The sequence below is a fragment of the Cyrtonyx montezumae genome, unplaced genomic scaffold (assembly GCF_038088225.1).
Source record: "Cyrtonyx montezumae isolate F1298 unplaced genomic scaffold, pur_monq_1.0 scaffold_0, whole genome shotgun sequence".
NCBI classification, from domain to species: domain Eukaryota; kingdom Metazoa; phylum Chordata; class Aves; order Galliformes; family Odontophoridae; genus Cyrtonyx; species Cyrtonyx montezumae.
The window spans coordinates 20,877,692-20,901,230 of record NW_027071824.1 but is presented as its reverse complement, the minus strand read 5'-3'; the positions used below and the strand labels follow the sequence as shown (position 1 = coordinate 20,901,230).

General features: G+C 44.4%; 1 protein-coding gene across 1 annotated transcript; it reads left to right on the top strand.

The window, feature by feature from the left end:
* The first annotated feature begins 12,048 nt into the window (after positions 1-12,048).
* Positions 12,049-14,907, top strand: LOC136044359 (cytochrome c oxidase assembly protein COX20, mitochondrial). Its single transcript, XM_065729639.1, has 4 exons — positions 12,049-12,184; positions 13,900-14,014; positions 14,171-14,234; positions 14,650-14,907. The coding sequence occupies exons 1-4, from the start codon at positions 12,152-12,154 to the stop codon at positions 14,789-14,791; spliced, it is 354 nt and encodes a 117-aa protein (XP_065585711.1). The 5' UTR covers positions 12,049-12,151; the 3' UTR covers positions 14,792-14,907.
* The last annotated feature ends 8,632 nt before the right edge of the window (positions 14,908-23,539 follow it).

The following is a 23,539-nucleotide window of genomic DNA, read 5'->3' as shown; positions in this document are numbered from 1 at the left end:
ATGTAATGAAGAAAAACCTGAAAATTGCTTATGCACCTGCGTGTTTACACAGCAGAACCCGCTAATCTGCACACGTAATTGTGTCTGAAGGTAAGAGATGCTATTTTCTAAAACACAGAAGTATGTTTGCTGGTAGATTATAATTAGAGCTAAATTATAATTAGTGATCAGAATATGTAATGGAATGCCTTATTCTTGTTCACTTACCCAAGAGAATTAATGGTTCTTCCAGTCATTAGTATGAATTAGTGAGGTTCTGTTGTGCACATAAGGATACAGTAGCACAAATACAAGGGAGGTGAGCTTGTGTATGTTGTAAGACTTGCTGCCTTAAACTGTAACAAAACATCTGTAATCTGATCAGCTCTTCAAGAAGTGTGCGTTACTAGAAACATAAATGATTTTTTCAAGTTTTATTTTTGATCTGTTGCTCAGTTTAATTGTTTCATTAAGCAAAATACTGACTGTATACTGTTTCTGTTATTCAAAAGGGGAGTAAGATCCTCCTAGGAGGCAAGAACGCTTAACACTGCGTATTCTCCAGGCCATGGGTAGTCAGTGCCATGAACCTTTCAGGAAGCTGCAGTAGGTGATGTTCTAGTAAGAATCTGTATGATGTCCGACTCAGTTAACGTTAGGAAAGAGCAAGAAGTTCTTCTTCTGGCAGTTGGGCTGAACCCTTTGGAAGACAGTCTTGAAGCTTTCACTGATCTTCTGTGATGCATCATAGTGACAGAAAGATAAGCTAATATTCAATACTGGGGAAAAACCAAGAGCTGCTCTTCTTTCAGGAGAGTGGGATAGTTGTAGAAGTCTTGTTATCTGTGCTTTGGTACGTGTTTTAATAATCTCTTCTACCACGTGGGAAGCGCTTAAGACTGACAAGTTTACCACGGTATTTCTTTGGTCTTTTTGGTTGGATGTAGTGACTTGTTTTGTTTTCAACTTGAATCTCTGAATTTGAGGTGGGTTTTTTTTGGTTTATTTTTTTCCTGTTGTGAAAATGAACATGGTGGTCTTCAGTCAACTCTCAAGCATTACAGAACGAAATATCGCACTACTCACAGCTAAGGTGACAGATGTAGGTCATTTTGTCTCTCCTGTGCTGCTGTAGTAGTAATGTGACTCTCTTGGCCAAGGCAGGTCCTTTATTTCAGCTCAGGGTTGAGGCCACTGATCTAGCAATGTACTGTAGCTCTTCCTAGGTTTTAGGAAAAATAAATAGAATTAATTTTCATTGCTACCTAACTCTTATGTACCAAAACCAGCTTTTTAGGCTTCTAATATATCCAGAGCTCTAGGTCACAAACCTCTACATCTTCATTAACACAACTACAGTATGTACAATGCAAGAAAGTGACAGATCACAGCACAGTTTTTATTTAGAAGTAAAACTAAGAATATTTTTTATAAAGCAGACTGGAAAGTTTGTAACAAAAACATTCATTTTATGGGTAGCTGTACAGATGAAAAATACTGTCTTAGGCTCCACTTTTTGTTTATGTACACCCATTCGTAAGTCCTGTGAGGAAACTGACACCCGAACCCTGAAGGCTGTTGGGTATTGCATCAAAGCAAGCAGTACTGTAACTTCAGTCATGTGCTGTGACCTTGGCCTCCTGCCAGCGCTCACTCCGATCCGTTAGCAATAGAGCAAGTTACCTTTCACCAGCATTGCTGCCGAGCAGGGATTACTTCGGTCTACTAATGCCCACACTGTGCTAGGACTAGAACGCCCCAAAATGCTGTGAGAAAGCTGGATGCCTGTGGAGTCTTTTCCATCAAAACGGGTAGAAAAATAATTCGCTACTTCAGGGTTCTGCTCTGTTTACTTTCTCATCCTCATTTAGTTTTCTGTCAGGTAATGCTTTTGATACGTAGCGTATTCCTTAACTCTGTCATTTTTATTTAAATGCCATTTTCTGTTCAGCAAGCCAAAAAAATCCAATGTACTGTCAGCGTGCACCAGAAACTTCAGAGTGGCTTGGTAAAAATATACTTGCATTACTTCTAAAATTTGCAATGCAATTCTGATCACTATTGATACATGGTAATTTTCACTGTTGGAAGTTGGTTACAAGCTGAATATTCACTGATGCATTTTTGTTTTGTAAACTTGTATTCAAGTTTACTGTACTACATAGTATTTGTATAAAATTCAAAGAATTTTGACTTTTGTTACCTACATGGCAACAAGTTGTCTAGCATCTTAAATCCATCCGTTTATTAAAAATACTTTTATAAAAAAGACAGCTGGCTGTGTTTTTCTTACTCTCCTGGTACCCAGGGCCTGCTTTTATCAGTGCTGTGTGACCTGACCTTTCCAGTGATGCCTCACATGAAAGGTGGGTAGTTCTGCTATAGTTACTTAAGCTGTATATGGGCTGTATGTTCTGATTTGGGCAGTTTGGCTTGAAGCAAAATTAAAAGCTGTTAGTTTTTAAACAGGCTAGCATCTGGAAGCTTTTATATGCTGCGTGCCAGCCACAGACCATGGGAGTGCACAGCCACTTAGAGTACACTTAGGTTACACTGCAGGTATTACAAGCCCTGTGGATGTGCTCTGAAGCCCAGACCCATAGTCCGGGCTTTGCAGCAGGCTAAATTTAGCTAAAGAAGCACTAGGTAGTGCCCCAAAGGGCTCAGCTGTTAGTAACAGGCCAACACAGCATGCAATGGCCAGCAGTACTTACACGCTTTAAGAAGGCATTGAGTACGTGAAAGGTATGTATAGGGTAAATGATGTGTGTGGGGCACCGCCCTGCTGAGCTGGGCCGTGGACCAGGCTTACAAGGCTACAGCTAAACGTGATCAACCACCAGCAGGGAGGGCCAGGAGAGGGAGACCGTTCCCAATAAGTGCTTCACTGGAGTGTGACAGTGAATGTGGGTTAGGCTGCTTCCCTCCTGTTTCCCAGGTCTTAATGGTCCTTAGTGTTTGCTCAAACAAAACAGGGCTTTCCTCCCAGAAGAAGAATAAAGCCCAATTAAAGCCACCTAATGACAACACAAATCATCTCGAACAGAAAATGACTTGTGTTTCCTGCCTGGGCTTCTGGATCATCTCGAACAGAAAATGACTTGTGTTTCCTGCCTGGGCTTCTGGAGCTTGTGGGTTTTGTTCTGCTTTTCCCATTCCTAATTTGCCTGTGAAAAACACTGCCTCCTCCCAGCTTTACTAGCACAGGCACACAATAGCTTCTTGTTGTTTGCCTGGAAGGAGATGCTGAGTGTTTAAATAGCTGCAGCTGAGTTTATTTTTCTTCTGTACTTCAACTCATTCATTACTACAGTAATAGTATCCTGAAAGCAAGGACTTCCAAGAGTGTAGCAATGTTTCTCTCTTTTCCCCAAAAAGAGACTCTGCAGCTTAAACTTCTTATCCTAGCCCTGTGTTAGAATCAGCAGCTCATCATGTTGTGGTCAAGTGTTAGCTTCCTACAAGTTAATTCAGCAGCATCATTTGAATAGCAAGGACTAGCAAGAGCTGATGATAATGTACCTAGTCCAAATGTAAAAATTAATGATACATTTAAGAGACATGGAAAGTGCAGTTAAAAACACTGAATGTGGATCAGGAGGAAACAGGTTGCATGCTGCTCTACCCACTGTAATACAATGGAAAGCACAGCAATGACAGCAGAGTAGCAAGGTCCCAGGCTGCAGCAAGTGAGAACCTGCTCAACTGCAACAACTGTATGCACAGAAACAAAGGAAAGAATCTGCTACACCCACTCACTGTTACATAGGCATGATTTAGGACTTTGTGGTAAGTGGAAGTTCATACAGTGTTTAGCAAAATTCAACTTTGCAATGGCTGCAAAGTTATTCTATTATTTCATTATCCTACTAGCTCTCTGACAGTACCAAACCAGACACTGGTCTAACAAAAGATAAGACCACCCATAAAAGAGGCTGACTTTTTATGTTAGTCTGTGTATTTCTTCCAATTCTTGTTCCTAGATTTAAAAACCACAAAAATCAGCAAGGCCCAGCCCCACACCCAAGCTCCTGCAGGTCACCCAAGGCAGCTCCCCCTGAGGGAGCATGCCCAGGCCTTGGACGGTAATCTCACCTCCACAGATGTTCTCTTTAAGTTCCTGTGCCCTTCAGCAGCCTTAAGAATGGTTAAGAAGTTTAAAAGCAGGATCATGGGTGGCACACACATCTTTGCTGGGGTAGAAGGGGATGAAGCCATCATCTCCTCCTGTTATACCCCTCCTTGTCTGCAGGGCAAGCAGCCTGGGAGATGTGATGGGGAGGAACGGAGAGGCACTGCATGCAGGCTGCTGCCACAGGAATACTTTGAAGCCTTTGAATGCATCACAGCAACAAGCAGTGCATGGGTATGTGAAGACAGAGCAATGGGGAGAGCAGAAGACTGCATGTGGCCACAACTGTCCTGTCACATCGCCCTGAGGTGACCAGCCAGCCTACCATCAACCTCCTGTCCTGCATGTGGTGAGGCCTTTCCTGGTTTCCTGCTGTGTGATACTGTTACAAAAAATATCCCATAATACTAAAACTCACAGAAGTGCTTTGCTTCAAGGAAAGGGGCTTCTCCGAGTGTTCTGCCTGCAGTGTAATAATGCCTTCACAAACATCAAAGGTGCCCCAGAGCCAAACCCCAGAAACAAGTGTGGCACTGCCACTGATAGTTAAGGAGGAAAAAGCAGAGCCAGTGCACTTCCATGTCCTATTAGTTCCTGGCAGGTGCAGGTCACATCAATACAAACAGCAGCAATGCTGCCACTGCTTAAGGTAAACCCTTTGTTGGCACTGCAGACACTGGGAAAGTGCCCATGAAGATATAGAGGTATTTTCAGTAGAGAAATGGCAGGACCCACTTTAGGTATAGCACAGCTGGGGCTCATAACTTGTGGTGCACAGCCCAGCTCTGCCACAGCAGCAGCCACAGACACGACAACTGAGCTCTACATGCAGCACTGGCACCTGCAAGCAATCACTTCAGTGGAATAACAACCTTCCTAATGGGTGATAATAAGGCAAATGAGAGAAACATCTGGAAACAGAAGTTAGCAGGGTGAAGTTCATTTTTAGCATGAGTTCTGATGAATTCTGTCAAAGTAGCACCAATATCGTACAAAAATGTGATCGAGAATACAGAAACACTGAAGACAGCCAAGTCAGACACAAAGCATTTTTGTTCATTGTGCAAATATTACAGCTGATCATGGCACTAGTAGGTGCTCAATTACTGAGAAGTTCCCATGTTCCCAGTGCAGAGAAAACTACAGAACATTGTAAACGAACATTTCCCCCCATTTCTTCAGTGAAATGTACTCAGAACAATTACAGTGAATTAGTCCTGACCTCATTTCTGGAGAGACTCCCATAGCAAAGCTCCATGCATCTTGAGGAGATAAAACTAGAAATCCTCAGAGTGCAATCCCTGCTCTGTTGTAGGATGCTTTCATCTCCTTGTGCAGTGTTAAAGCACTGCTATGCAAGCCTCAGGAACGTAAACACTAATCACTAGAGTCATATAACTGAAGTCATAAGGACATTTACCAAACAAGAAATAAGCAATCAGATGCTAATTAAGCAGAATTTGGTGGTTGACAGTCCATCAAAGGAGGAACAAAGCCCCGTGGAAGACAGCTATGGTACTTCATGGAAGAAGCCAAGGTATGGTATGGATAGACAGCAAAAAGCCCCACAGGGCTCAGTTTAAAATGCAGGCTTTGAGTATCAGTAAAGTAACCAAAAACACAGTGGTCATTCTACAGAGGATGGCATCAAAAGAATACATATACAATGTGTAAGCCACCAACTAAGTGTACAGAGCTTTAGCCAGGTTCTTTGGATTCAAGCTGGTGGACAGTCAGGGCACAATTCAGTTGCCTAAATTCAATTGCACTGGGTCCTTGGTTTAGCTACCCAAAATAAGGTACTTCTCCAAGTGATTTACTATTGCCAAGGATGGAAAGAAAACTGTATTTATGAGAGGAAGTTGTTTGGCAAGGACTCAAGATTTGCAGGACTGAGTAAGCTCCCTGTCATGTAGCTTTTCCTGGGTGTCCATCTGAGTTTTTCTTTTATCAAAGAAAGAGCAGGAGACACCTCTGCTTTCAAAAACATTCTTCATTTGTTCTTACAAGGTAGTTTAGAGCGTTGTACTGACAAACTTTATGTCAGTTACCCATCTGCTTGACCAAAGCTGATGTAACCCTTTTAGATCTCAGCAAAGCTTCTGATACAGTTTCTCACAGCAATGCTGGATGTACAGATATTAACTCTGATTTTTGGAGCACACTAGATGTCTCTAAAATTTTATCTACAATAAGCATAATTTTATGTTCTAACAGGACGTGGTAAAAGAACAGTCCCTAAAAAGAATTCCATGCTTTATGCTATTACATGTCAGTCAAATCATGAAACAGTTCCCAAATCCTCACCAGTTATAGGTTGGAAAAAAAAAAAACAGAACTCTGAATAGCATTAGTTTTTTTTTAATACTCATGAACAAGTCTTTGAAAAAAAAAACAACGAGATTTAAGAGAAAGTGCTGTCCCACAATAATCACCTCAATCAACTAATGTAAAGTACCCTCACAGGAGATAAACAAATGTAAAAAGGAAGTTATAAAATACCAGAATATACATGCCATCCCCAGGAGCAAGGGTGAGAGGAAATCAGATGATACTAACAGTTATTCAGAGTTACACTGTCATAAAGCTAAGTGAGCACCCTGAAGGACCATTCATAAAAATAAACTCTCTTCCCCTCCTCATCTAAGGAAACAGTCCCTTTTTCCCCTCTAAAGCACAGGGTTAGATGAAGTAAGCTGTGCAACTTTCTGCCAACACCAACTTCTCCAGAACTGGAAAAATAACATCACCAGCTGCCTCTGATTGATGTCAGGCTATTTTAGCTTTAGCAGTCCAGAAAAAAAATCATCTATTAGCCAAAAGTTATATCATGGAATCACAGGGGTTGGAAGGGACCTCAAGAGATCAAGTCCAACTCCCCTGCCAAAGCAGGTTCCCTACACCAGGTCGCACAGGTAGGTGTCCAGGTGGCTCTTGAGTATCTCCAACTCTACAAATTTTAAACAGTTTATAAGCAAAGTAATGAAGTGTATGCTTAGTTTCCACTCTTGTTCCTGCAGAAGTACTGGGAAGGCATCAGTTTAACATCCTGGAAAAATAAAACTATCAGCATAAATTAAAAGAGTACTCTGCACAGCTCAGTAACGATAGAATGCCCATGCCCAATAGCTCTGCCACTCTATTCACTGAGCAGTTGGCAATCTTACTGATGATGATAATGGCACGGGTAAGAACAGACCCACCACTGAAGTCAGGGAAACTCCAAAGGCTTCCCCAGCAGCACGGCTGAACAGAACACGCACACAGCTCCCACCAGCCCCCGGGAACCACAGCCCCAGCACCCCAGACAGCTCCAGCTGCCCCACCATTCCCCAAACCTCCAAGCACAAACAGCTTCTGCCACCAGCCGTCTCACATCAGGTGCTCTGTAAACTCACACACATTAGTGACTTCTGCCCAGCACCTGATGCTAGGAAGCTAGGATTCCCCAGAATTCAAATGCAACAGGAGGTCACAGCCCTTGGTAGGCAGTCACCAACAGACTTACAGGTCACAATGAGGCAACAGAAAGAGTAACGAACACTGGACTGAAAAGCACTACCATTTTTTAATCTCTGATCCTTCCCAGAAAGCAGCAGAAAATTCATCATATATAGAAATATGTCACAAAGCAAGTGGGGAAAAGTCAGCGAAACTTACTCTAAAACCAAAAAACTCCTACAATTAAAAGACAAAAAAAGTACAATGAGATCTGACACATCATTTATTTCTCTTCTTGTATATAACATCATATCAGGACAGCTTTCCCAGTTGTCCAGTGTCTACTCTGATATTCTCTGCTCCTTAGAAACACCTTCTTCCCCTGTACCACAGTAATCATACACCCACTTTAATAGCACACTACATGCAGAACACAGCATTGAAGCAGCTCTTGAACACTACTTCCCTCCTCTCTTGTCCTTCAGCTCAGTGCTGCCTATGTTAAAAATGTAGCATTTGCAAAGACCTTAGTATATTAAGGCAGAAGAACAGCCTTCCCCTTCACTGAGATTTAATCTCAGCAAAAACTCAAGAGCAATGGTAAGTAATGCAAAAAGTTACTTTAGCCAGTGCTGGATATACAGGGAAAAATGTAAGGACAGGAGAAACACATGGTAATACTTCATCACAACACTTGCATCCTCCAGATGAAGGAATTCTTAAGCCTTAGAGGGTGCTTGAGTATTTAGCAGACTTCAACAGATGACATTTTTCCCTCTGAACTTTACAGTATTTTTTTTTTTTTTTTTACACAACTCCTTAGAAATAAATTTCTTACTGACTCTTTAGCTCGTTATGAATTTTCACAAATCACAACCCAAAAGCAGCAATTATAACAGAAATACCCTATTAGATCCGATTTCTTAATTCCCTGACAAATTGGTAAAGATTAAACCTGACACATTCACGTGAGAGACACAAAACACAAGGCTGAGAGTTCATCATAATCCCTTCCCTCACTCTGCCCATGAGAGAAACCTCAGGACAGCTGCTCTAATTTGATAAAATTGAAGTGTCTCTGGGAATCTTTGGCAGAAATAAAATAGCAATACTCTGAGCTGTGGGACCTGAGTATATAGAGTTCATAGATTTAAAACAACAGCAAAATACAGTTTCTAGTGAAAAAAAGACTGACTTCACTTGTAGAAATTTAGTACACAAAAAAATAAATAAAAAAAATAACACACCAAAAAGCCATACTACCAAAATGTGGCAGATTTATAAAATAATAGTTCATTTTCCACAAATTGATTTGTAATTAAGATGGGTCACCTAACACCCATTAGAGTACCTACTTAATAATTACTAATCTAATTTCAACCTGATTACAATCAGAAAATTGACTGCCAAGGAAAGCTGGGAGGATCTGTCTCTATGGAAGTTAATAAACAAAACAGTGTAATACTACAATGAGATTGAAAGTACTTACTGCAATAACAGCATGGTAGCAAAGCCTTTGGGCAAATGGGAATGATCCAAACACAGCAGCTATAGGCACAGAAATACAAGAATGAACATGCTTACCTTCAGAAAGCCTCAGGTAGGCAGGGATCTCCAGCAAGAGATACCCTCACCTCCACTGCCAACCCTTAAATGAGGTCTGGGAAGGTGTGAATCCTGTCTCCACCCCTTCCAGTCACTCAGGTACACTGCATGCACCTGAGCTCCTCTGGGTTGGCCCTGCCTTCCCACCAGGTGCTCCATCACTGGTTCAGGCTATGACAGCATTTCTACTACACTTAGGAAAGCAAGAAAGACAAGAGAAAGTATAGCTAAAGTAGCAATGGGGGGAAAGGACTAGCAAACCTTTCAGGTTCCCTTCCACACTCCTGTTTTTATAACCTTATGATCACTAGTATTACTCAGATTTGTTTCAGAAGTAATGGATGTATCCTAATGACTTCATTTTCAGAATACACGTTCTACTCCTCAGAAAGTTGCAGCTTTAAAAAATAGGCCAAAACCCAAAAATAAATATTACCATTATCTGCTTGGAGTCGATTATAATGGCATATAAGAAAGCTTAGTGTCTTTCCATTTGCCACTAATACATTAAAGGAATGTTTTATAGACAAAATAGGAAATAGTTTCAGCACATAGAAGATCTTGGTTAATTAGGAAAATGTCAGTTCTGTTCTCAGTCAGATACATCCTTCAATCCAGTTGCTACTAAGAAGTCAGGAAATTCTAAATGCAGCTCTACCTCCAGCAGTTCAACTGAAATTATAGTTATTAAGGTTTTACATAAGCCTTTTTCTTAATAGACGCTCCTTGTTCTTTCTGAATCAGGTGTTTGAATAAGATAAACAGATTTAGAGATACGGCAGAAGCAATAAAGACATAGAAGCCTGTTTCCTTGGTATTAAGAGGAGTGTGTCGACCTAACTCTTATGAGTTGTAGCTAAAAAGATAATTCATACAGGTAGCTAGGAATAACGTAGGCAAAGTCATCCTACAGAAACCACCAGCAAAGCCAGTCCAGAATAAAACTGTCCTGCAGCTGAAGGTTAACTTTCATGAGCTCTAATGCTGAGGAAAAAGAAGGGAAAAAAAAAAGTAACTTATTTAATTTCAATGGTGTTCCTGACTGCCTTGGCAGCAGCAGTAGCCTGCACACGTGCACTTTTTCCACATCCCCCTCAACTCTGCCCTGGCAGGGGTGGTTAATCTGACATATCATGATGGATGGTGGTATCTCTACAACCATCACAGCAAATATTTAACACCACAGAACAATCAAAATACGTTAACTCCTATGCACCTGCGTCCCATAATATGATGTCCTCCTCCTAAAGGACAAACACATTCACGAAAACTGAGGATATGGGTGGAATAAACACACCCTTACTTTTTGATAAACTCTAATGAAAATAAAGGCTGTATACATTTCTAAGTGTGACTGTTAGTCAACAAGCTATTACGGATAAAACTGAGCACACATAGGCAGTTTCCATCAAATAATAATGTCCTTAAGGAAAAGTATCTTTCCATATCTGCCATGTGTTTAAGAACCAGAAAACCAAAGCAGCAATTCCAAACGCATGCATGATGTGCTAGGCATCCAGAAATGGATGCCACCAGTGGAAGAAGGCTGGTATGGCAATGCTCTTGCTTCACCCCCCTCCCTGTAGGATTCACTTGCAGGGTACAAGGGCAGATACTCTGGGACGTGCCTCTGCTGGGTCAGCTGAAAACATAACATAATGCTCTAATAGACCTGAATTCCACTGAGTGCAAAAGACCACTCTGTTTGGCATAGAGAACAAAATATATCCATAATCATTATTATAAAAGGTCTGAAGGCCACTGAGGAAACTAACGTATTTCACACACTATGTATTTTAAATCAAAGAGCAATATTACACATCTCTCATCCTTGCTTTACTTCATAGCTGAGATAGAAAAAGCCCTAAATTCAACCAAGGCAGGGACTTGTTATCAGTATCTGTTCGTTGATAGACTAAGATTTGAAGCTGTTGGAGCTGGTCCAGAGGAGTGCCACAGAGATGACCAGGGGGCTCTTATGAAGATAGGCTGAGAGAGCTGGGCTCGTTCAGTATGAAGAAATGCAAAGGCTCCAGGAAGACCTCATTGTGGCCTCCTGGTACTTTAAGATTATAAATAGGAGACAATAAATCAACTTTTTACTCGGGCAGTATGTGATAGGACAATGGGGGAACGGCTCGAAAGAGGAGAGATTTAGGCCAGATGTTGGAAATAAGTTGTTTACTCGGAGGGCAGAGAGGTGATGGCAAAGCTGCTCAGAGAAGCCTCTTTCAATCAAAAGCATTTATTGGGACAATTCACCCGTCCTTCTCCATACCTCTTCCCCTCCAGCACCACGCTACTGCCCGCCCTCTGCCCGCTCCAGCTACCGCCTACGGGGGTGGTCGCGGCTCTGAGGCAGCCCGAGCCACCTCGTCCCCATTCAGGGCGCTCCCGAGCGCCTGCCACGCATCGCCTCACTGCTCAGCCCTGCCCCGCTCCGCTCGGGGACAGCAGGCGGCCTCTACTCGAGGATTTATGGTACAGAGAAGCGGGGGGGAGGCACGAGGAGGCCGCGTCACTCTCCCTCCGCATAAAGGGCTGAGGGCACAAGGGACGTGGCGCGGGGCCGCCACAGCGCGTCCCGGACAGCGACAAGAAGCGGCGGCAGCCGCAGGGGGTGGGGACGGGACAGAACGACGCGCCGGGGGCTCAGCCACGCAGGGCGGAGATGCGCGGCGGGGAAAGTCGGGCCGGCCGCCAGCGCCGTGCTCGCTCCCTTCCCGCTGCGCGCCCGCTTGCCCCCGCCCTCTAGGTGCGAGCACGCGCGCGCGCCCCCTGCTCCGTGACCCATTTCACTGAACAAAGGATTTTGCTGGAATCTCAGCGCTACACCTAAAATGGCGCCGGCGCTCTCGTCCGTCTCCGCCCCCCGCGTAGGTACCGTAGAGACGGGGCGGGACGAGGCGGCTAGAGCGGCCACTCGCTCCGTGCCCGCTCTATCCTCCCCAGACCGCTCTCGGTGGTACGCGGCTGGTGCAGCGCTATCGCAGCATGGCGGGCGAGGGCGACTCTGAGCCAGAGAAGGTAATGGCGGGCGGCTGTCGGCTGAGGCGTGCGCGGGGTCTGAGCGCTGAGGAAGCGAGCGGAGGCTGAATGGAACCAGGTTGGGAAGGGCTGCATGGGGGTTTTCTTATCTCTTTCATTTTATTCTTGCTGTTTACTTTTCTGCGTGCTCTTGCGTCGTGCCTTGTGTTTGTGGGTGAGGCTGCCGTGCCGCCGGAGCTGTTGTGTCCCCGGCAGTTAGCAGTGCTGGAGCCGCAGCAGGCGATTATAACAGGGCAACAGGTGAAGGCCTATTTTAAAAGGGCGCCTCATGCAGCGCGACAGCGGTGTATCCGATCACCTCTTCCATAAGGGAAGAAATTACTGATTAGACTGAGACCGAATCCTTCCTGTCTCACTTGTACGTGGGGATTACACTGAGCAGCTGATGGTCGTCCACCGAGCACACAGGTACAGCTGTTGGTGGGGATTCCCGTGCCCACCCCGCACACATCTAGCTGCTGGTGTGCCTGCGTCCCTGTCAGCACGGCTGCACCTGTCACAGCGATGGTGACCTGCTGGCAGAGCTGCTGCCCCTTCCCATGCGGCTTCCTGTGACATTCCAGCTTCAAAATCCAGAAAATGAACAAGAAGAAGTGCGAATTGAGCCTAGTTAATAGGATCATAGAACGGTTTGGGTTGGAAGGGACCCTTAAGATCATCTAGTTGCAATCCCCCTGCTGTATATTGCACTGGACTGGGTTGCTCACAGCCCCATCCTGCTTGGCCTTGAATGCTTCTAGGGTGGGGATATCCACAACCTCTGTGCACAACCTTAGCTCTAACCATGTTGCTTGGACACTGTATGTATAGAGGTAGTTTGCCATTCCTGCTTGTGTGCGTGTGTGAGAATGCCTGTTAGGTGGGACATACAAGTGGTATTTGAGCTACAAGATGTAGAACTACACTGAAGCCAGCGTAGGCATCTGTGAAATTAAAAACGGCTTTGTCAGTTCACAGTTATGTTTATGAATGCTACGTGTAATTGCCATTTGAAAATTAAATAGAAAATTGATGTATAAAAGGCATTGTAGATTATAATTGGAAGGAGAGTATGGCTTGAATAATTTTTACCAGTAGGCTCATTTAAAAATCCATGAAGATTTCATCAGAGGAATGTATGTGAACAGCCTCTGCCTATATAGAGCATTCAGATAGGAATTATGTTTTCATTCTTTGTTCAGTATAAGATTCTCTGGTATCTGCACCTTCTCCAGTAATTTCTTTCACTTTTTGCCTTTTTAGTTACTAAAATGACACAGCATAACCTCACCTGGTTGGTTGTGACCCCCACCTATCTATCATGATGTAGGTTGGTTTTGGATAAAGGAACTGAGTTCCTATGGGTTTTCTCCCTTTTTGGGGAGGAATGTAAAGGAAGAAATGAAATAGTTCCTTTATAATCTTCAGTTGGAATGATAGATCACCAGGCTTATACAAAATAGTGTTGCCTAAATAAATTGCTAACTCTTTCGTAACAGTTTTTGATGGAGCTGTGTGCTCACCTTTTACTCAGATATAAATGGATTTTGTTCAAATATAAATAGGTCCTTGGAAGTAAGAAATCCTCCAATGTTCATTGTTGATTACTAAGATAGTTCTACTGTGAAATTGGCATGCTAGACTTGTACAGAACTCATTTTTTTATTAAAATATTAATTTGTGGTTTTGGTTTGTTTTTCTTTTTTCTCCTATAGTCCTTCAAACTCCTAGGATTTCTTGATGTTAAAAATGTCCCATGTGCAAGAGAATCGGTGCTGTATGGATCTGTGGGATCTTTAGTTGTGGGTCTTGGACATTTTTTAGCTACTAGTAAGTACTTACACCTTCTGCATCTTCCTGTGTGCTAATTTGTAAAGATAAAGTCATTCATATTTTCTGTTAGTCCATATGAATAATGGGAAGCCACTTAAGTTATTTCTCTGATTATTTTTTTTTGAGCTTTTTTTTTTTGTTGGTTTGTTTCAGGTAGAGTTAGAAGATCTTGTGACTTTGCAGTCGGTGGCTTTATTTGCACAATGTTAGGATACTGGTATGTAAAATGCTCCTTGAATTTTGGCAGACCTATGTTGGTTGCTTTGTACAATGCAGTCGTAGTGTGACCTTACCCACTGTTTTTGAAACACCAAAAATAACCTTCCTGGCAAACTGTCCTCTTCTTTCTCTCTTCTGTCTTGATGATAAAGGTGAATGCTAAATGTTCATGAGGTTAAGGTCCAAATTGTAAAACTGAGCATTTTCCATTGGAATTGTATTTCCTGCTCCTTAATGTCTGAGTAGTGCTTGCCTTAAAGAAATGGCAGGTACTGTAGTATTTTCTTTATGCGTTATTTCGTAATGAAGTCTGCTAATGTTGAATGTTGTTTCAGCTGGCTGAATAACACTGATTTGATACTTACTGTCACACACGTAAAGCAGTGAATAGCATTCTCTTTTTGTCTCTCTAGGTTTTACTGCAGGTACAATTTAGCCCAACAGAGGATTCGGCAAAGAATGCTTAAAGAAGGAATGAGAAACAAAATGTTATTTGAAGGCAGTTCTTTTGATCCAGAAAAAAACCAAACTGGCAGTGAAAGAAGCAATTCGTAGTCCTGCAATAGGGGAATCTTCCTATGTGGTAAAATACAGCATTGAGAAAAGGTGGTCCAAAAATGGCAGTGTGCCCTGTAAATATGTGAGATAACTGAAACTAACAAATGATGCTTGTCTTCCTAGGAAATTTAAGTAAAAAGTTCAGAGTGAACCTGTTAAATCTGTACACAGGCCTTTCTTTGTTTCATATATGTATGTATGTGACTATATACGTAGTTAGCCATGACCTCCTTGTTTTTGACTTGTTAAACATTTGGGAATGGATGCTGTGTGTTGCACAGTCTCAGAGGGTTAATGGCAGCGTTTGGGGGGTGCCATAATTTAGAAACAAAGTAAAGTTGTAATTTCATCTCATTTAAATACAAGAAAATATTTTCATCAGCTGTTTTCTGAGTGAAAGCATCTTGCAGTGCTGCTGCTAAGTGTACCATTTGGAAAACAGGAATACTGAAGCAGTAGGTGAATACTTTGCTTGTGCCAAGTGGAAGATACTAGTAGCTTCTGTAACTTCAAAGATTTATGGACGCTGTGAAGCTGAATTCCCATCTGTGCAAGATTAAGAATAAAAACACTTCAGGAGGAATCTTAGCTATTTATGTAATGTTTTTAAACTTCATTAAAGAAGATTAAGTTATTTCTTTACAAGTGGTAGAACAACAATTGATTTATAAGTGGTGATAGTCAGTAGCTCATCTAAAGAGGCACGCTGTTTGTATGTGTCACCATAAATCTTCAGTTAAAAGAAATATAGATGCATACTTTCACAGAAATATGGTCTTATTTGAAAATAGCATTAGCTCTAATTGCATACTGGCAAGAATATGGATGATGGCGCAGTATGCCTTGGCTTGCATGCTTCTGTCTGCATCAGTGAGAGTGTGTTTATGGGTTTCACAGAATGATTTATAGGATATTACCTTATAAGCACTTTCAGTCTAAAGGCATTACCTGGGCAAAAACGGTCCTTTCTCTCTACCGTGGACTTAGTTTGAGAGAGTTTGTGACTCAGACTGGTGGGAGGGGGGTGTCCAGCTGTAAGCAGCAGAATGGCTCTATTAGTTTGGAAGTATACTTCAGAGCACTAAACCAACATGCCGCTGATACAAAAATAATTCAGCTTCTACCCTCTCTCAATTTCTCTCATACAAGAAGGAAAAAAAACCCTGCATTCTTTACCTTTTCTGTTTGTACCTTATTCCTCTTGTTTCTTTGGGAGGGAGTGAAAGAATGAAAGTAAGCTTTATGGAGAGCTTTCAGTTCAATAATTTATATTAAAAAGTCTCCAGAGACCTTGAGTTAGCACACTGAAATGCTGTCTTTGCTGGAAAATTCAAGCTTGGAATTTGATTAGTATTTAGCTCTAATGCACAAGAGAAAACGTTACTCTTAATTTTGTGCTGTGAGGGGAGTGGTGCTCCTTCTCTTTGAATTGGGTAGGAGGTGTTGCCTCGTAAAGCCCCTGAAGCAACAGTGGGGAACTCGCATGCTCCTATTTTAATACATGGTTGAGTTCTTTCCTATCTGACGTAAGAAAAGGAACTGCAACCTAAGCAGGGGTCTTTCTGCTGTGAGGTCATCTTTCTGTTGGGGAGGCCAGAAGACAAAAACACCTAGTTGAAAGCTTTTGCTGAATGGGGAGAGGGTTTGAAAAGCAAGCCATGAGCAGGATCTAGCTGGTGTGAAAGGGAAGGGTCTGCAACAGCAGAGAAAAAATTCACTGCGAGTTAAACGTGCACAGTCTCCCTACTTTAAAGCAATTTAAAGTACCACCAAAGCAAATAAACGGGCCTGTGGCATCTTCAATTCTTGCAAGCATTATTCATTGCACTCCTGGTGCTACTGGCACTCTCAGTGTTCACCAGCAGGATTGCATTTGGAGCTCCTGGCAGCAACAGGAGCATACCACACAAGGGGCAGTACCCTCCAAGCCTTCCAGGAAGGAAAGTCCCTGTCAAATCAACAAGCAGAAATAAGTAAGGTGAATTACCAGCTCTGTTAGTAGAGTTGTGTGTGCTCAGGTTGCCTCTACTCTCCAGAGCATTACACAGCAGGTGTAATGTTTTAGCCACCAAAAATTATGAAAGGCTCAAAAGTCAAGAATTAAAATGTTTAAATTGACAACAGAGGCAATTAAAACTCACCCTCAAGTTGTCAGTTACATCTTAACCCAAGCAGAGATTTTTAGGAGATTATGGCTTTGATTTCTCAAATTAATTTCTGTGCTTCTCTCATACCTGTATTCTGGAGCTTAGGTCAGGAGCTCAGTGATTACTAATGAAAGTTTGAAGCGGATACATCAAAATTGCCTTGGAAAACTGATCAAAACAAGGTTTTTACAATGTGTTCAGAGGATGAAAATGTTGAGCTTCTCTTTTTTTTATTATTATTATTTGAGGAACACAGAACTAATATGTCAGAAGCAGAGCTGAGTTCAGTTAATGCAACTCTGGGCCTTGGAACATCATTCTTAAACTGAAAATGTTACACTAAGCTGAACCTTCAAGCTGGGGCAGGGGAGCAGGCAGAAAAAGAAAAGACAATGCCTTGGATGAGATGGATCTGCAAGTAAAATGCAGACTGATAGCTAGTCAAGTCTGGCTGAGACTGTTCTTAGCAATATTTTCCAATGTCCAGTTTGTTAGAAAAGGAGATAATCTGTTCGGGCACCCCAAAGAAATCTGGAGTTACCAGTGATTATTGCATGCTTTGCTTATGGTGTGTGCATCCAACATTGGGAGTTGTTGAGGGTCATCCTGCAGTAGTGTTGGGAGACCACAACAGAACTTGCTTTACTTGGTTTCTTAGATCTGATATTAGCTAACGCAGTGTTCTTCGGTAATCCTCTACTCAGAGTCACAAAGAGCTCAGCTCTTTCTTCCTAAACCTCAGAAACCACTACCAGCGGGCTTCACACCCTGCTAATGTGCTCAACCCAAAAACGCATTCACCATTTCTAGTTGTTGCTTTCTATGTCACCATCCTCCCATTGGAACTCCATGTTTCTGCTTGTATGCCCCTATGTGCATTCTTGAGACCTGCACCCAACACTGTTGATGGTGCAGTGAGTCTTCAGGCTCCACCTGGTATAAGGAAAAGGGAACCCTCACATTCTGTATGTGGTAGACACCGTGCTCTTAATAGCCTCATCAAGATTGAGCATTTCCATCTGTCTGCTTCTCTGTGGCTGTGTCCAGCATGCGTGTGCCCATCCATGCCTTCAGTCCCTGAGACCTGCAAGGCCATGGCGTGCAACGAATGACAGATATTCACTACTTTGCGTACTCAGTGTGGCAGCAAAACCGACAACGTTCAGGAGGGTTCCGTTACCAATCCATCAGAGAAGTGCCTTCCATCTAGCAGGCACCCCCAGTGTGATCCGTACTATCTGGAACTTGGAAAACTTCCTACAGCCACTGTTTGTGGGGAGACCGTTCACTCCGTTCCCCCATCAACCCTTCAGTTGCTTTCAGTAGCAAGATTTTCACATTTTGTTTTGGAACTAGACAGTGATGCTTGTATTCAGTGCCAGATAGTGTATTTTCCAAGGCATTAAGTAGATATAAAAGCAAACTCATTCCTGAAAACTTTTCATTTTCTTCAATAGTCTGCAGAAAGAAACCCTTGGAATCTGGCATTTCCCTTTCATGGCAGTTGCTTAAAAAAAAAAAAAAAAAAAAAAGGGAAACAGAAAAGCAGTGGCAGGCTGCCAAGCCGTGGAGCCACATAAGTATTCCAGGGTTGAGCCAAGCTGCTGCTGAGGCTATAGTAGCAGCCCCTGCCTGAGGAATGCCCGGGAGCTGCCAGAGGCTTTGCTGTCTGTCTGCCTCCCTCTCCCAGCACATGGCCTCCATGCCTGGCTCCACCACCAGCAGGTCTCAGGTTTTCCTCAGCCCCTCAGCACCCGGCAGGCCTGAGCGCCAGGTTGCTGGCACCCACTTCACCTCACTGCTTCAGAGGTGGCTGCTGGGGCAGCCACATAGCACAGCACAGTGAACCCTTCGGCTCCAGCACTGGAATCACGCCTTGTGCTCCTCTGAGATCCTCCCCTTCCCTGTGAACAGGCAATTTCCTGCAAAGACTGTGCATGAAAGAGTGCCTTCTGGAGCCCAAATGCATTTTGTAACGTTTAACTCTTATGGTCTTTGATATCTAAGTACTAAAATAGTTTTTATTGCTCCGTTGTAGCCTCTTCCTCTGAAGTCTCACAGAGCAAACAAAGAAAATACACAAGACATTTAACTTGCACAGGTTATTTCTGTCTAATATTTATTTTTTAGATGCTTCACTTACTGTTTAACAGTTTAATGAATACAAATTACTGCTGTCATGACTACCACAGGATAGCTACTCATACAAGAGTGTACAACAAAGACTGGAAACCATACAGCAGCCCTGCTATATGAATAGTGCTTACTGTGGATGCCAAGTTGAATATGGGCGAACTGTGTTCTTGTTGCAAACAGGGCGTATCATCACAGGGCTGTGTCAGGAAGCAAGGGGCTGCATCAAAAGAAGAGGGGGCCAGCAGGGTGAGACCCTTTTAAGGCCCCATCTGGAGTGCTGCATCCAGGTCTGGGGGCCAAGCAAAGAAAGACAGATCTATTAGAGTGGGTCCAGAGGAGGCCATGAAGATGACGAGAGGACTGGAGCAGCTCTCTCCCCTGCGAAGACAGGCTGAAGGAGCTGGGCTTGTTCAGCTTGGAGGAGACCCCGAGGAGACCTCATTGTGGCATTCCAGTACTTTAAGGGAGCTTAGAAACAAGAGGGGGAACCAGCTTTTCACACTATCTGATAGTGATTTGACAAGGTGGAATGACTGGAAGCTAAAAGAGGGACGATTCAGGTTAGATGTTAGGCAGATTTTTACTCAGAGGGCGGTGAGGTGCTGGCACAGCTGCCCTGAGGAGCTGTGGGTGCCCCATCCTTGGAGGCACTCAAGACCTGGTTGCATTGGACCCTGGGCAGCCTGAGCTGGTGGTGGCAGCCCTGCCCATGGCACGGGGTTGGGGCTGGGTGGGCTTTGAGATCCATTCCAAGCCAAAGCATTCTGTGATTCTATGATTATCCCCCAGTGCATAGGTTCATAAGGTTGGAAAGGACCTACAAGATCATCTAGTCCAACCATCCTCCTATCACTATCCCTACCCAACTACTAAATCAAATCCCTTAGCACCTCATCTAAACGCTTCTTGAACAGCGCTAGGGATGGTGCCTCAACCACCTCCCTAGGCAGGCCATCCCAGTGCCTGACCACTCTTTCAGAGAAAAAATGTTTCCTCAGGTCTAATCTAAATCTTCCCCGGCGCAACTTGTGGCCATTCCCTCTCGTCCTGTTGTTATTTATCAGGGAGAAGAGGCCCACCCCCTCCTCACCACAACCCCCCTTCAGGAAGTGGTAGAGTGCAATAAGGTCTCCTCTGAGCCTCCTCTTCTCCAGACTAAACAATCCCAGCTCCCTCAGCCGCTCCTCATAAGACTTGTGCTCCAGTCCTCTCACCAGTTTTGTTGCCCTTCTCTGAGCACGCTCCAGGGCCTCAATGTCCTTCTTGTAGTGAGGGGCCCAAAACTGAACACAGTACTCGAGGTGCGGCCGTACCAGAGCTGAGTACAGGGGGATGATCACCTCCCTGCTCCTGCTGGCTACACTATTTCTAATACAGGCCAGGATGCCATTGGCCTTCTTGGCCACCTGGGCACACTGCCGGCTCATGTTAAGCTGAGCATCCACCAACACCCCCAGGTCCTTTTCCTCTCTACATTCTTCAAGCCATTCTGCCCCAAGCCTATAGCATTGCATGGGGTTATTGTGGCCAAAGTGCAGGACCCGGCACTTGGTCTTATTGAACCTCATCCCATTGAGCTCAGCCCAGCTGTTCAGCCTATCCAAATCCCTCTGAAGGGCCTCCCTACCCTCAGGCAGTTTGACACATCCTCCCAACTTGGTGTCATCTGCAAACTTACTGAGGGTACAGTATGATGCTGTGTGGAATACTGCTGTCCAGTTTTGGGCCTCTTGATCAACGAGGTTGAAAATGTGGAGGGCACTGGAAGAAAGGTGGAAGAAGCTGGATTAGTCTGAGGAAGAGCAGACTGTGGAGTGATCTAATGCCCAGAATTATCTGCGGGGCCTCTTGGTAGCAGCAGATAATGTAGCAGGGGCTTCAGGCTAGGTAGTAGGACAAACTTCTTTACTAAGAGAGCATCACAGGATGGGGATGGGTTGCCTAGATAGGTTGTGTGATCTCTGTCCTTGCAGCTTTTCTAGATTCAGCTAGATAAAGCCCCATCTGTCCCGACTTGAGTACTGCTACCTGTCCTTCAACAGAAGGATGGACAGCATCTCTAGAGGGCTCTTGTGAACATTTCTGCAACTGAGAGATGGGGAACCCACAAAGCCTGAGGCAGTGCAGGGGACTGCTCACCCAACGAATTCCCAGTTTGGTTTCAGAGAATGAAATCCTTGGAGCTCCTAGGCTGTGCTGGAGGTCCCAGGGCCCCGTGGGTGTGCTGACAGCAGCAGGGACCATGCAGCAGAGCAGACAAATGTGCACAGTGCAGACTGGGCTTTGGGTACATAGCTCCACAACTCACATCCTGCACGTGCTGCTGTGTGTGCCCCCACCCGGCTAGCTCAATGATTTTCGTCTGGTTTCTTTCTCAGCATGGTGTGAACAAACCACAAGTCCTTCAGAAAAAAATATTACAAGTCCTACTAATTACCTCTCCCCCTTCTCTTTTACTGTATTCTTGCCACAAAGGCAAAAGTCCTTTTATAACACAAGAGCTTATCTTATCAACTTCACTCACCAGCCCCACAAAGCTGAAAGTTCAGCATGGCCCAAATGCAGGCCCAGCCTGTGCTTTAAGTGACATATACGGGCAGGCTGGAAGAAAAGAGAACCAAATCTTCCTCTGTCTCTCACCTTGTAAGCAATTAGCAGTACTTCAAGTACATGATTACACCTTAGGACTTCTTTCAGAGAGTTCTTGGTACTGCTGAACCTTCTTGCTTTAAACTTGTCTCAGGAACCTGCACTGTTTCAGAACTATCGCTCCACAGTGCTCCCTCCAAGCACACATCTCCACACACCCAGTGCAAGTTTTTGTTAGAACTTAGGGGAAAACTTCGTGAGCAGAGATCTCCTGAAGCTAGTCTAACATAAACTAAGGCCACGAGCAGACCAGAAAAGAAATAGCTGCTTTTATATGCCGTGTCAGTGGCCATGGGTGTCCCAGTGAGCAGCTGTCTGATCCCAGCTATGGGAGAGGTAACTCTGGGAGCAAGGAGTGCCTTTCCAGACCCATGTACTACCCAGGAAGTGATCCACCATGGCTGTTTGGTGTAAACTGTATCTTCTGTGGACTACGGTGTAAACTGTATCTTCTGTGGACTACTATGTCATAATATTTTTCGGCATGAGAAAACAGTTTCAATAACTTTGCAACTAAGTGATTCTGCAGATCAAAGATTGTCTATCAAAGCTGGAAATGAACAAAAACCTGCTCTAAGGTTGCTTGTGTGCAAGGACCTAGAGCACCCAGCACAAATGACTGCATTAGGGGTTTCCTACACTTGCCGTTGCTACCTCTTGAAGTTTGCAGCGTGTTAAGCATTTAGCAATTTTTTTTTTTTTTAAGCTGCTCCTGAGTTTATGCAGCACTTCACTCACTGCTGAAACTTCCGGCCACTCCCAGCACTGGCAGAAAGACAAACGAAGGCGGGTGTCACACAGAGTCTGGTGCTGTCTGGGTCCTGCCTCCTGCAGATGCCAGCAGGGAGGCTGCTGTGCCGGGCAGGCTGCTGGCACCTCTGTCACCGAGCAAGGAGAGAGGTAGCACACAAGCATGGCCCTGCCAGCGGGTACAGGAAGAGACTGTCCTGCTCTGCTCAGTGCGGCCTCACCTCCAGCACTGGCTGCAGGTTTGGATGCCACAACAGAAGGACATAAAACTGTAAGAGAGTGTCCTAAGGAGGGCTGTGAAGATGAAGGGTCTGTAGGGCAGGCTGTGTGAGGAGCCGCTGAGGTGTCTGGGTGTGCCCAGCGCAGAGCAGAGGAGCTGAGGGAGGCCTGATGGCGGCTGCAGCTCTCCCAGGGAGCAGAGGGGCAGCGCTGAACTCTGCTCTGTTTGACAGCCACAGGGCCCGAGGGAACGGCGTGGAGCTGTGTCAGGGGAGGGGCGGCTGGGGGTCAGGGACAGTGCTGCACCACAGGGCGGTGGGCACGGCCCACTCCCCTGCTGGAGTTTAAGACACATTTGGACAACACATTCAGTTATAGGTCTGAGTTTTGAGTTTGTTGTGTGTGAAGTCAGGAGCTAGACTGAATGATCCCTGTAGGTATCTTCAAATGTGGAATACTCGGCAGATCTGTGATTCTGTGACAACTCATCTTTGTCATAAGGTTTCCTCCCCCCTCCACCTCAGCGCAGTCATCCTGTCCAAGTCCAGGTGAGCTGGGCATGGCAATGGCACTGCTCAAGTTGTTTTTAACACTTGAATTGCAGAGCTGCTATTCTAAATCTCCTCTCCCCTTGCAGCCTTATGTCTGTACTTCAGCATTTCAGGGCCAAAGCAGCGCAAGCTGCAGCACAGCGTGTGCACTTTTTTGCTTGCGAGAGCCTCAGATGTGGCTGTGGAACACGTGTGGAAGTACTTCAGTACTTCCATCTGTAACTCAGCCGGATAGTTTAGGGCTCAGCCTGCAGCTGCACTTTCACAAAGCACTGGCCTAGTTTTCCAAAGGG

Coding starts and splice junctions, on each gene's coding strand:
- LOC136044359 (XM_065729639.1), top strand. CDS start 12,152: ATGGCGGGCGAGGGCGACTCTGAGCCAGAGAAG. Junction 14,015..14,170: donor TGGACATTTTTTAGCTACTA/GTAAGTACTTAC, acceptor GGTTTGTTTCAG/GTAGAGTTAGAAGATCTTGT. Junction 14,235..14,649: donor TGCACAATGTTAGGATACTG/GTATGTAAAATG, acceptor TTGTCTCTCTAG/GTTTTACTGCAGGTACAATT.